This window comes from Hemibagrus wyckioides, unplaced genomic scaffold (genome assembly GCF_019097595.1).
Source record: "Hemibagrus wyckioides isolate EC202008001 unplaced genomic scaffold, SWU_Hwy_1.0 Contig8, whole genome shotgun sequence".
Taxonomy (NCBI): Eukaryota; Metazoa; Chordata; class Actinopteri; order Siluriformes; family Bagridae; genus Hemibagrus; species Hemibagrus wyckioides.
In genome coordinates this window covers 564,050-577,674 of record NW_026690810.1, presented here as the reverse complement: position 1 = coordinate 577,674, position 13,625 = coordinate 564,050, and the positions used below count along the sequence as shown (strand labels likewise).

Sequence of the window (13,625 nt, the reverse complement as noted above, 5' to 3'; positions counted from 1 at the left end):
CTGGCTGGTTTTATCACGGTCATGTTCTGTGCTCACGAATCAAGCATTTATCCTAATTCCTTACAGATTATAAACACGGACATTAATGACTGCAATCGAGACATGATGGCCGAGCTCTATGGAGTTAAAATGTCATCTTTACTGACGACACCTCCTAAAAGGCCTGAATGCAGCATCACTGTGAGGGATCCTGTACCTCCAAAAAACACACCCACAAAGGAGGCGGAGCTGAACACTGCCCCTGCTTCAGAGCTGAATACTGAGCTGGACAATTTCAGTGTACTACAAAAATACTACTACACAGAAGAAAAGAAACAAATCCAGCTGCTTTAGTAGTGTTGTCTGTAATATTACTTTATTTTTGTTTTGATACATTATGATGAACATTACATTGATCCTGTGCGTTTTCCTTCAGACTCGAGAACCGGTCAGATTCTTCATTCCCCTGACGGAAGAGGAGAAAGAGGAGGCAAAGAAAGCCAACATCGCTTTTGGTGATTTCTTGTCCGACCACCAGACGCTTACAGGGGGTGACATTGTGGAGACTCCTGCCCCTCTACAAACCACACCCCCAAAGGATCTCCACAAGAGACCAGGCCTGCTCCTCTTCTCCATCCCTCCAGAGGAGGAAGTGCAGCAGAAGACGGAGAAAGTCAACACACAGGAGAAAGAAACAAAACAAGGCTAAGGTGCAGAAGGTAGAAAAGAGTTTTAATCCTGTTGTTAGTTACTGAAATACAGTGAACTTTTCTTGTCTTGGACTTGCGTTGTTCAAAGCACATCATTAATGAAAGTGTACAGTGCTGGTTTGACTTTATTTGTAGTGACTTTTATCAAGAATATATACACATTACTTTAGGAACAAGTCTCATGTGTTACACTGTCTCACCTGTTTAGATTAATAACTGTTTAAATACTGAATGACTTAACACTGGGAGATATTAAAGCCTAGTTTAGTCCAGTAGTTTTGGTGCTGTAGCTTGTACTATTTAAAAACATTACACTGATCCTGTGTGTGTTCTTCCATCAGACTCGATCCCAGAAAAAGCCCAGGGAACCGGTCAGTTTCTTCATTCCCCTGATGGAAGAAGAGAAAGAGGAGGCAAAGAAAGCCAACATCAGTTTTGGTGATTTCTTGTCTGACCACCTTGCGCTTACAGGGGGTGACATTGTGGAGACTCCTGCCCCTCTACAAACCACACCCCCAATGGAGACTGAGCCAAACAACACTCCTGAGCCTGCTCCTGTTGAGGTCCAGCCTTCAGAGCCTCATCCCTCTGCCTCTCCTAGTAACCCAAAAGAGAGGAAGAAGTACAATCGGGAATTCCTGCTGCGTTTACGCTTCGTCAGTGCCAGCATGCGCAGACCTGAGGGTTTTCCGGACATCCCCGGGGTTGTTCTGGACCAGGTAAACATGACAGTTAGTGACATGATGCTCGATAGGAGCACAGTGCTTTACTCAGTATGACGCGTCAGGCTAATGTATCACTTTTTATTGCCCTGCAGCAGGTCGAGGACCTGTAAGTCTCACAAAGGGAACTTTAAAACACCACATAGTTTTATTAATTGCAACATTAAAGTCTGGAGTATCTGAGGGTTGATCAGTCTTTTATTTGGTGCATTAATTAAAGTATAAGCCAAGCAATTGATGGTCACAGCCTTTCAGTTTTAAATAAACAGTTCAATTGTTTTTGTCGTCTCTCAGCAGTGTGAGCTTAAAAAGCCAAACAAGATCACCAGCGTGTCTCTGAACGAGGACGTGCAACTGGACAAGGCTGAGAAAGCCTGGAAGCCGGCGATGAAGAAGTCCCGAGGCGATGAGGATGACCAGGAAATGGTCAAGACCCATGAACGCTGAAAAACAATTACTTAGCTACATGCTAACTAGCCATCTAGCTAATCTTTGCTAACACTCCTCGGCTTGACTTAGTAAACTTTAGCAAACGTTAAGTAAACATTGGGACTTTTATGAAAAGCTGATGTTAACATATCTGAAAACATGAACACTGTTTTCTTCTTCCCTGCTCGTTTCATTGGAGTCTGCCATTTTGTCCGCTAGCTTTAGCATACTGATTGTGTACGTAAAGCGATTAGCTGAACAGAAGTTGTTCAGAACAGAAGCTGCAGGTGAGGATTCCTTCGAGCTGCACTCGGTGGATGTGGAGCTGGAGGCCGTGGAGAAGCAGATCCGCGACCTTCAGGTGAAGCTACCCCAGCTGCGACAGCAGAGAGACGCTCACCTGTCCCAGGTAAATCCTCTGTGTGATACGGTCACTCCTACAACCTCAACACCGCGTGTTTCTCTGCCCAGGCCCAGCACAGCTAGGAGGCAGCCCGCCCAGGTTTTGTTCACTCTGTGTTGATGTCGCTGCACAGGTACCCGCGATCCTCACCAAGAACATCGGAGCTGTGGTCCTCCATGCTGGCACGAATGACATCAGGCTGAGGCAGACGGAGATCCTGAAGAAGGACTTCAAGAACCTGGTGGAGAAGGTTCGCACCACATCGCCCCCGACGAGGATCATCGTGTCAGGACCACTTCCCACGTTCCAGCGAGGAATCGAAAGTTTCAGTAGGCTTTTCGCATTTAATGAATGGTTACAGTCTTGGTGTCAAGAACAGAATATACCATTTGTTGATAACTGGAATATTTTCTGGGAGCTTCCTAGGCTCTACCGTTACGATGGCCTTCACCCAAGCAGAGTTGGAGCAGCAGTCCTCTTGGACAACATCTCCAGGACACTGTGCACCATCTGACTGGTAAGTCATTCCTCAGATTATATCTATAATAGCTACTGTTCAACTCACCAGACTAATACAAGTTCACACATAGCTCGTCATATAGAAACTGTCTGTTCCCCGATTAGTGAGATTAAAAGATAAATTCGTTAATAACTCTCGAAATAATCTTATCACAATTAAACCTGAAAAAGACCAAATGGGTAAAGAAAAACAATTTCTTAAGTTTGGGCTTCTCAACATTAGATCCCTTGCACCGAAAGCACTTATTATTAATGAAATGATCTCAGATTATAGTTTCGACGCACTTGAAACCTGGCTTAGACCAAATGAATACATTGGCCTAAATGAGTCTACTCTGTCAGGATATTCCTATAAGCATGAGCCCCGTCAGACAGGTGGTGGTGTTGCAACGATCTATAATAATTCTCTTACCATTACTCAGAAAACAGGACCCAGGTTTAACTCACTTGAAGTGCTTGTCCTTAATGTTGCACTCACTGACATACATAAAAATTCCCTACTATCTCTTGCTCTGGCCACCGTGTATAGACCCCCAGGGCCCTACGGTGTTTTTCTTAATGAGTTTTCACATTTACTCTCAGATCTTTTGATCAGTTTTGACCGTGTTAATTGTAGGAGACTTTAACATTCATGTAGATGATGCTAACGATGCGTTAGGACTCTATTTATAGATTTACTAAATTCCTTTGGGGTTAAACAAAACATTAATAGACCAACTCATCGATTTAATCATACACTAGACTTATATTTGTTTATATCACATGGGACTGATGTTACTGATATAGCCGTTCTACCTCAAAGCAATGACATCACAGACCATCACCTCTTAGTGTACACTCTACCTGTAGAACATATTAGACACGTCTCTCCACGTTATCAACTTGGTAGAACTATAACCTTGACCACTAAAGACAGATTTACGAACAATCTGCCAGATCTGTCTCAACTTCTTACTAGACCCCGAAATGCAGATGCACTAGATGAAGTAACCAACAGCATAGGCACTATTTTTACCAGCACACTAGACACTGTTGCCCCCATCCGACTAAAAAAGGTCAGAGATAAAACACCTGCACCATGGTACAATAGTCATACCCATGCCCTCAAGAGAGCAACCAGTAAAGCGAAAGTGGAGAAAAACCAAATTAGAAGTTTATAGTTGGCCAGACTGTCTTTTATACGCAATTCTAAAGACAGGCTCTAACAGCTTCTAGGGCTGAGCATCTGAGCAATCTGATTGAAATAAACCAGAACAATCCCAGATTCTTATTTAGTTCAGTAGCTAAACTAACAAAGCATCAGATTTCTGGAGAGAGTATTTCAGCACAGTTTAGTAGTGAGGACTTTATGTATTTCTTCACTAAAAAAATTGATGGTATCAGGAACAAAATATTGGATGTTCAACCTTTGACGGCATCTGGTGATCCAGACCACCCTATAGCTCCACACTTAAAGCTACAATGCTTTACCAGCATAGGGCAGGAAGAGCTAGTTAAGCTTATCACCACGGCTAAACCAACAACGTGTTTGTTGGATCCAATTCCAATTAGATTGCTGAAAGAAGTGATACATGCAGCTAGAAAGCCTCTTCTCAATATTTATTAACTCTTCGTTATTTCTAGGTCATGTCCCAAAATCTCTCAAGTTAGCAGTTATTAAGCCTCTTCTTAAGAAACCGAAACTAGACCCTGATGAAATATCAAATTACAGACCGATTTCAAAGCTTCTGTTTATATCAAAAATACTAGAAAAGGTGGTGTCAGCTCAATTATGCTACTTCCTACAGGAAAACAACATCCTTGAAGAATTTGTCAGGTTTTAGACCCCATCATAGTACAGAAACTACACTAGTTAAAATCACAAATGACTTGCTTTTAGCTTCGGACCAAGGCTGCATCTCAATTTTAGTCCTGCCTGATCTTAGTGCTGCATTCGACACTATAGATCATAATATCCTCTTAGATCGCTTACAAAATCACATAGGCATGCAGGGACAGGCATTAAAATGGTTCAGATCCTACCTGTCTGATCAATACCACTTTGTAGATTTAAATGGAGAACTGTCCAGTGTAGTGCCAGTGAAATACGGGGTCCCACAAGGGTCAGTTTTAGGACCTCTGCTTTCTCAGTATACGTGCTTCCCTTGGGTAACATCATTAGAAGGCAAGGAATTAGTTTCCATTGTTATGCCGATGATACCCAGGTATATATCTCATCAAAACCAGATGAAATATCTAATTGGTCTAGATTAACTGACTGTGTTAAAGATATTAAAGATTGGATGACTGATAATTTCCTATTATTAAATTCTGACAAGACAGAGATTATTACTTATTGGCCCAAAAACTAGTACACAGAAGCTCTCAGAATTCAGCTTGCGTCTAGAAGGATGTACTATTACTACTAGCTCGGCAGTGAAAGACCTGGGTGTAATATTAGACAGCAACTTGTCCTTTGAAAATCATATTTCCAATATCACAAAAACAGCCTTCTTCCATCTTAGAAATATTGCCAAGCTTAGGAACATTTTATCTGTATCTGATGCAGAAAAACTAGTTCATGCATTCATGACCTCCAGACTGGACTACTGTAATGCATTACTAGGTGGTTGTCTGTTTATCTTCAATAAACAAGCTACAGTTAGTCCAGAATGCAGCCGCCAGAGTTCTTACCAGATCAAGAAAATTTGATCATATAACACCAATATTATCATCCCTGCACTGGCTACCTGTTAAGTTTAGAATTGACTATAAATTAGCTCTACTCACGTACAAGGCTCTAAATGGTTTAGCTCCCAGATATCTCTCCAGTCTTCCAACACTCTACAATCCACCACGCTCTTTAAGATCACAAAATTCCGGACTTCTGGTAGTTCCCAGAATATCAAAGTCCACAAAAGGGGGTAGAGCATTTTCGTATTTAGCTCCAAAACTTTGGAATAGTCTTCCTGACAGTGTTCGGGGTTCAGACACAGACTCTCAGTTTAAACATAAACTAAAGACTTATCTCTATAGCCCAGCATACATCTAACACTTCCCATAACCTCGTGCTCCAGTACATCTGATTAAATGCACATTCATTTAGTACTGCTAATATTATGAACAGCAGCTATGCTAATGCTGTTCCATTGTTTCCCTTCTTCTACCCATCCCGAGGCACACAGACTCCAGTGGCATCCGGAGATGGACCAGCTCCAGCCGGGTTCTGCTTGTGAGGATTGGGATATTCAAGCAGCGCCATGGACAACAACCTTCTTATTAATTTACATAACACTATACACATGCTGTATCGGCATCACACAGTTGTCACCCAAATGAGGATGGGTTCCCTTTTGAGTCTGGTTCCTCTCAAGGTTTCTTCCTCATACCATCTAAGGGAGTTTTTCCTTGCCACAGTCGCCTCAGTCACCTCAGGCTTGCTCACTTGGGATAACATCTAGGACTGTCTGTCTGTTTGTTGTTTTCTTATGTCGTTTCTCATGTAAAGCTGCGTTGAGACAATGCTCTTTGTTAAAAGCGCTATACAAATAAAATTGAATTGAATTTCCTACAGACTATAAATGTGTGAATATCTGTCATTATGGTTCATTTCCATAACACTGAATGTTTTAATAAAGAGTTGGTTAATGCTTTAAACTTCATTAGGGAAAATCTTTCTTTCTTTCTTATTTATCTACTTACTTTTTTATTTATTAACTTACTGTTTATTTATTCTTTGTATTATTTATCTGAATAAACATCAGCTAACCCTGCAGTGTAGAAAATAGAAATGTATAAATTCATGCATAAATCTGAGTGTTGTTTTTAATCCATATGCAGTTATTTAATAATATAGAATCTGACCTAAACATAACCTTAAAGTATGAAACTAATATTACTTATTCACATTAATAGTGTTATTTGCTTTTCTGTTATGCCCGTGTGTCATGAGTTTGAGTTATCAGTATTATACCAGCAAATGCACAATTGGTGGCAAAATAAACAATAGGTACTTTGTGTTTGCAGGTTTAGTTTATTTTAATAAGTAGTATTTGTTTACAGATAAAGACAGAACAGGCAAATTAGCATTTCCAAGTAAAATGTGGATTTATTTATTTATTTTTTAAAAACCTTCACACACCACACATATACTCAAGAAATATTAACAATAAAAAAGGAGACTGACTATTATTTTTCAGAAAATGTTTGTTGCACAAATATTTTGATTTTATATCTTAGTTTTATAATTTAATACCTTATAAAGTCAATAATACTCATGTAATATTGTATTTGTCATAAGATACTGAGACGGGAAGCATTCACATTACAAGAACGAACAACATGAATCCGGAGACTTGTTATATAAACTAATCTTTTCTGTTTCCGACTCAGACTGCGGTGCCATACGGGGCTGTCACGTGATGAACAAAATGACTCGAACCGAAGGCGCGTGAGATGAATCATTCTGTTGGGTATACAGGAGACGGCACGGCAGAGCTTAGTTTAGGATGTTATGTGACAAAAGAATGAACGAATTCGACCCAAAAAATCCGGAGGTGAGGTGATGAAGTAACAGACTGCATAGCCTCAAGACACAGGTAAGCTATTACTTATAATATGACAGTTCTTTCTTATTCGAAATGTGATCAATATGTGCGTGAGTAGATGTGTTAGGGAATTAACATGGAACATTTTAATTACATTCTGCTGAAGTGAACGAAATGAACGAAATGACTCGAAAAAAGATTCGTTCATTTTGCTGAACGAGATTCAAAGAACCGAATCAGTAAAATGATCCGAACTTCCCATCACTAGCTTCAGCTATCGCTTTAGATCGCTAATCCTCCGTGAGGCTCACGGGCGCGTCGGTTCATTGAATCGATTCTTTTATGAACTAATTGAAGGAGTCGACTCCATCGTGAACTACACGTCACTTTTGCACAAACTCGTGAATAAATAGTGTAGAAAAAATAGTTAATTGAACTGTGCACTTTTTTTCGGCAGATGCAGCCGTGTCAAATGGCCAGTCCCGTGGAAGTTCAGGACAGAAATGCTGGTGTCATGAGTGGTAACGGATTTTTTATTATCATTATTAAAAATATTTCATTGGTAAAATATAAATTTATTATGTATAGGGCTGAACTTTTTCTGATTCGGGACAGGGCCTGAGGCGTTATTACTTACATGTACATTACAAACTGTTTTTCTTTTCCAGCTGAGTATGAAGGTCATCTTCTGCAGAAAAGGGAGTGCAAACTGGTAATGAATCAAATAAAGTTTTGCTAGAATAGCAGACATCTGGCTGGTTTTATCACGGTCATGTTCTGTGCTCATGAATCAAGCATTTATCCTAATTCCTTACAGATTATAAACACGGACATTAATGACTGCAATCGAGACATGATGGCCGAGCTCTATGGAGTTAAAATGTCATCTTTACTGACGACACCTCCTAAAAGGCCTGAATGCAGCATCACTGTGAGGGATCCTGTACCTCCAAAAAACACACCCACAAAGGAGGCGGAGCTGAACACTGCCCCTGCTTCAGAGCTGAATACTGAGCTGGACAATTTCAGTGTACTACAAAAATACTACTACACAGAAGAAAAGAAACAAATCCAGCTGCTTTAGTGGTGTTGTCTGTAATATTACTTTATTTCTGTTTTGATACATTATGATGAACATTACATTGATCCTGTGTGTGTTTTCCTTCAGACTCGATCCCAGAAAAAGCCCAGGGAACCGGTCAGATTCTTCATTCCCCTGACGGAAGAGGAGAAAGAGGAGGCAAAGAAAGCCAACATCGCTTTTGGTGATTTCTTGTCTGACCACCAGACGCTTACAGGGGGCGACATTGTGGAGACTCCTGCCCCTCTACAAACCACACCCCCAAAGGATCTCCACAAGAGACCAGGCCTGCTCCTCTTCTCCATCCCTCCAGAGGAGGAAGTGCAGCAGAAGACGGAGAAAGTCAACACACAGGAGAAAGAAACAAAACAAGGCTAAGGTGCAGAAGGTAGAAAAGAGTTTTAATCCTGTTGTTAGTTACTGAAATACAGTGAACTTTTCTTGTCTTGGACTTGCGTTGTTCAAAGCACATCATTAATGAAAGTGTACAGTGCTGGTTTGACTTTATTTGTAGTGACTTTTATCAAGAATATATACGCATTACTTTAGGAACAAGTCTCATGCGTTACACTGTCTCACCTGTTTAGCTTAATAACTGTTTAAATACTGAATGACTTAACACTGGGAGATATTAAAGCCTAGTTTAGTCCAGTAGTTTTAGTGCTGTAGCTTGTACTATTACTTTAGAACCATTACATTGATCCTGTGTGTGTTCTTCCATCAGACTCGATCCCAGAAAAAGCCCAGGGAACCGGTCAGATTCTTCATTCCCCTGACGGAAGAGGAGAAAGAGGAGGCAAAGAAAGCCAACATCAGTTTTGGTGATTTCTTGTCTGACCACCAGACGCTTACAGGGGGTGACATTGTGGAGACTCCTGCCCCTCTACAAACCACACCCCCAATGGAGACTGAGCCAAACAACACTCCTGAGCCTGCTCCTGTTGAGGTCCAGCCTTCAGAGCCTCATCCCTCTGCCTCTCCTAGTAACCCAAAAGAGAGGAAGAAGTACAATCGGGAATTCCTGCTGCGTTTACGCTTCGTCAGTGCCAGCATGCACAGACCCGAGGGTTTTCCGGACATCCCCGGCGTCGTTCTGGACAAGGTAAACATGACAGTTAGTGACATGACGCTCTATAGGAGCACAGTGCTTTACTCAGTATGAAGCGTCAGGCTAATATATCACTTTTCATTGCCCTGGAGCAGGTCGAGGACCTGTAAGTCTCACAAAGGGAACTTTAAAACACCAGATAGCTTTATTAATTGCAACATTAAAGTCTTGAGTATCTGAGGGTTGATCAGTCTTTTATTTGGTGCATTAATTCAAGTCACAGCCTTTCAGTTTTAAATAAACATTTCAATTGTTTTTGTCATCTCTAAGCAGTGTGAGCTTAAAAAGCCAAACAAGATCACCACCAGCGTGTCTCTGAATGATGACATGCAACTGGACAAGGCTGAGAAAGCCTGGAAGCCGGCGATGGAAAAAGTCCCGCAGCGACGAAGATGACCAGGAAATGGACACCAACAAAAAGGCAGTGGGGGCTTTTAGTGGCCAGAAAACAGTCCACAACCCTGACAGGAAACCAGTAGATATCAGTTTATATCTTGCTCTGTTCATGTTACAATTAGTTGCATATCTTACCTGTATATTTCAGTCTAGTTGTGTTGATATTTAACATGATCAGAAAATGACAGATGATTTTCAAAGTCTTTTCCTGTTTCTTCATAAAATGGACATAATAAAGCGTCCAAGAGTCATGATGGACAAATCAATGTGTATAAATCACACCAAAATACACAACTACATCATTTTCAAGCCCAGTAACTGAAAGTATTTTGCACAAGGAAACAGTCTATCATCATTCTGAAGTCACCTGGTTGTTAACTGCTGCCAGACGCATCACAATCTTCTTCCCCATAACGAACAAGAAGATCTGATTGTGGATGCAGGTAAGATGAAGCTGAATATAAGACAGCACATAATATAAGTTAAAGCAGAGTGAACTTCCCCTGAGCAAAAACTGTAGCACTGTACAATACCCCAGACAGGAAGGTAAAGGTGCGTGCAGAGAGGAACTGGATATTTCGGCAGGCGCTGATCGGCTCGCCAGCATCGAGCGTCTGTGAAATGAAGAGCATGATGAACATAACTGCTTCCTATCACAGCCATTTTATAATAACACAAGTAACATTCTCTCACTTTCTTTACAGTCAAAACAACCCTGTGAAATACAGTGATCAGCTTTAGTAAATAAAGGAAAGGTTTGGTTACCAGAAGGACGGGTGAAGATTCCTGGACATGTTCGTTTGGCAACAGCTGTAGGTTTGGCTCAACGACCTTAAAACACACAAACACAATTAGTAACTGCAATTAACACAATTTAGTGATGACACAATGAACAAGCCCTTACCTGAATGCCAGGGAAACTGTCCTCACAGTTGTTATGAAAAGGGAATCCCTGGAAAGGACAATTAGATGAAACTCAAGATCTACAACCGCATTTCATTTAAGTTCTCTTTTAATAATCGTTAAAGTGGAATCTCTTCATGAGAGTAATAAATAGCGTGATTACCTCGAGAGTCCAGCAGTGTGCGGTTTCAACAAAACTAAACATTAGAACTTGTAAAGAAGGATGTGTGTGTGTTTGTATCTCAGCTGCAGCACTGTACAATACCCCAGACTGGGAGTTGGAGGAGTCTGCAGTGTTGTACTCAACATTACAGCAGGTGCTGTTCAGCTCACCAGCACTGAGGGGCTGTGAAAAGTAGAAGATGAGGATCATCAGTGTTTTTTATCATAGCAGTTTCACACTAACACTTTCAAACATTCTGTCACTTGGAAAATCCAGAGATCAGATTTAGTAAATAAATGACAGGTTTGGTTACCAGAACAACAGCTGAAGATGTGGAGTGAGTTTCTGTGGGTAGCTGCAGCAGGATTGGCTCAACAACCTTAAGACACACACACACACACACACAGACACAGACACAGACACACACACACTTAGACAAAAGCAGCCTACACGTTTCAAATGTAGTTAAAATATTTTACTGACACATACCTGGAGGACTGAGGGAGTATCTGACGATTCTCTCAGCAAATCCACAGCTTCTGCAATAAATTAGTTTCATGTAAGTTTAATTACAACTAACATTTTCTGTTGAATGTAAAACATTAAAATGGCCAAATTTATAAGGTAGTAGAGAGAGAGACCTTGTAAATTTTTCTCTCCTTTCTTTCTAATGCTTAAAAGTTAATAAACCTGTGAGTTAGTTAGCTAGTTAATTTGTGAAGAAACAGACTAATTGTAGCATTAGTAGCTTGTGTAAATTCACTGTACATGTGACTGATTAAACTCTCTAAATCCTCAAGTCCAGGCATCCTGATGAACTCCATCTCCCCATCAGGATCCACACGCTGCCGTCTACTCAGAGGGGCTTCTTGATTGCCATCCTCTTCGTCCCACCTCCTCCTTATGCCCTGGCGTGGGACAGGAGTTATCATTGTGGCAGGAGCATAGTACATACCAGCCACAATGTTGTGGATGTCGATATTGAAATAAGGCTGGGGCAAAGGAACTGTTGAAGGCTGTGGACTCCCTGAAGGTGGTGGCCTCCTCAAAGGGGATGGGGTCCTGAAAGGGGATGGACTGCTCACAGGGGATGGGGTCCTGAGAGGAGAGAGGCCTCTCACAGGTGGGGATGGGCTTCTATCAGGGGACAGGTTCCTCGTTGACACCTCATGTTCACCACCATCTCCAGCTTCATTTTGCTGAGCAGGTCGGCTGTTGTCGTCCTCGTTAGCACTGAGCTCTCTGTTGTAGTTGAGCTCATCTTGTGGAAACACAAACGTCTCCCTCCATCTCCCTGTGTCAAAGAAGATGGACAGACAATGAAACACATCTAATAACATCTCATAAAAGGAAGCAGAAAACCTTATTTTAATAGCACTGTGTATGGTTTGTAAAGCAGGAAAGCCTCACTATCAAAACAAGAAGTATTTACACAAGTTATATTACTGTAATCTTCCTATAACACTGCATTAAAAACTCAGTATTTACATTTTAGCTGCATTTATAGGTGTTATACAGGGCTCTTCCAGTATCATGGCTTCACTGTTAGTCACACTGTGCACTTATTTCAATGCTTAAAAATATCTTCCCCCAAAAAAATGCAGATTAAAATACATTTCTATTACAGTCTATTACTTTAGCACTTTCTTACTCCAGTGGTTCACATCCCCTTTGAGTCCAATTGTGTCTCCTCTCAAAAATTCGCCCTTTATCGTAAATTACACTACTCCTAACTATTTTATTCACGACAGCTAGAAACAAAACCTTGCTGAACAGAACTGAAACAAACAGCTTGATATTTTTGCCTAAGCTGCACTCTACATTGCCACACTAGCTCCATTTATTTGTACCGATTGGTTTTGTTCAGCTAGCTGCCTTTCCTCACAGCCCCTTTCTCTCTCCGCTTTAACAACTCGACAAACACGGACAATGAAAAATCCTTAAAATAATAAGTTACTTCATGTTATTGTAAGTATTTTAACTTATTCTATAAACTCCATCAAAAAAAACTATAAACACTGAAAAACAATTACTTAGCTACATGCTAACTAGCCGTCTAGCTAATCTTTGCTAATACTCCTCGGCTTGACTTAGTAAACTTTAACAAACGTTAAGTAAACATTGGGACTTTTATGAAAAGCTGATGTTAACATATCTGAAAACATGAACACTGTTTTCTTCTTCCCTGCTCGTTTCACTGGAGTCTGCCATTTTGTCCGCTAGCTTTAGCATACTGATCGTGTACGTAAAGCGATTAGCCGAATAAAGATTAGCCGAACAGAATTTCTCAAAACCATCTAATCATATAAAACGATATTCCTGATTGCGGTTTTTTGTAATAACGCGGTGTTTAAAAGACTTTATACTTAAGGGAAAAAGAGGAAACTCAGTAACTCACTGTTCCAGGGGTCGTACAGTCCGCTCCATCCGGGCTCGGGATCCACATCCGGGTGCTGAGGCTCGGCTCCTCCCCCGAAGTTCATCATCGCTGCGCTGTAGAGTCGGTGTAGGAGTCAAATCCAGTAGTGGAGTACAGAGAAATCCGAAACAGGGGTGTAGCAAAAATGCCAAAAGATAATCCAAATCTTGCGACCTTCAGAACAAGTATAAACCAACACTAACTAGTATAAAACAGCACTAACTAGTATAAACTAACACTAACTAGTATAAAACAGCACTAACTAGT

At 40.9% G+C, this 13,625-nt stretch overlaps 1 protein-coding gene across 1 annotated transcript; it reads left to right on the top strand.

The window, feature by feature from the left end:
• The first annotated feature begins 9,230 nt into the window (after window positions 1-9,230).
• LOC131350693 (eukaryotic translation initiation factor 4 gamma 1-like) lies at window positions 9,231-9,947 on the top strand. Its single transcript, XM_058385539.1, has 2 exons — window positions 9,231-9,471; window positions 9,748-9,947. Exons 1-2 carry the CDS (start codon window positions 9,271-9,273, stop codon window positions 9,871-9,873), a joined length of 327 nt encoding a protein of 108 aa, XP_058241522.1. The 5' UTR covers window positions 9,231-9,270; the 3' UTR covers window positions 9,874-9,947.
• The last annotated feature ends 3,678 nt before the right edge of the window (window positions 9,948-13,625 follow it).

Bases quoted from the DNA above. Each gene is read 5' to 3' on its own strand.
- LOC131350693 (XM_058385539.1), top strand. From the start codon at position 9,271: ATGGAGACTGAGCCAAACAACACTCCTGAGCCTGCTCCTGTTGAGGTC. The intron at 9,472-9,747 runs GTAAACATGACA...GTCATCTCTAAG, and splicing joins CCGGCGTCGTTCTGGACAAG to CAGTGTGAGCTTAAAAAGCC.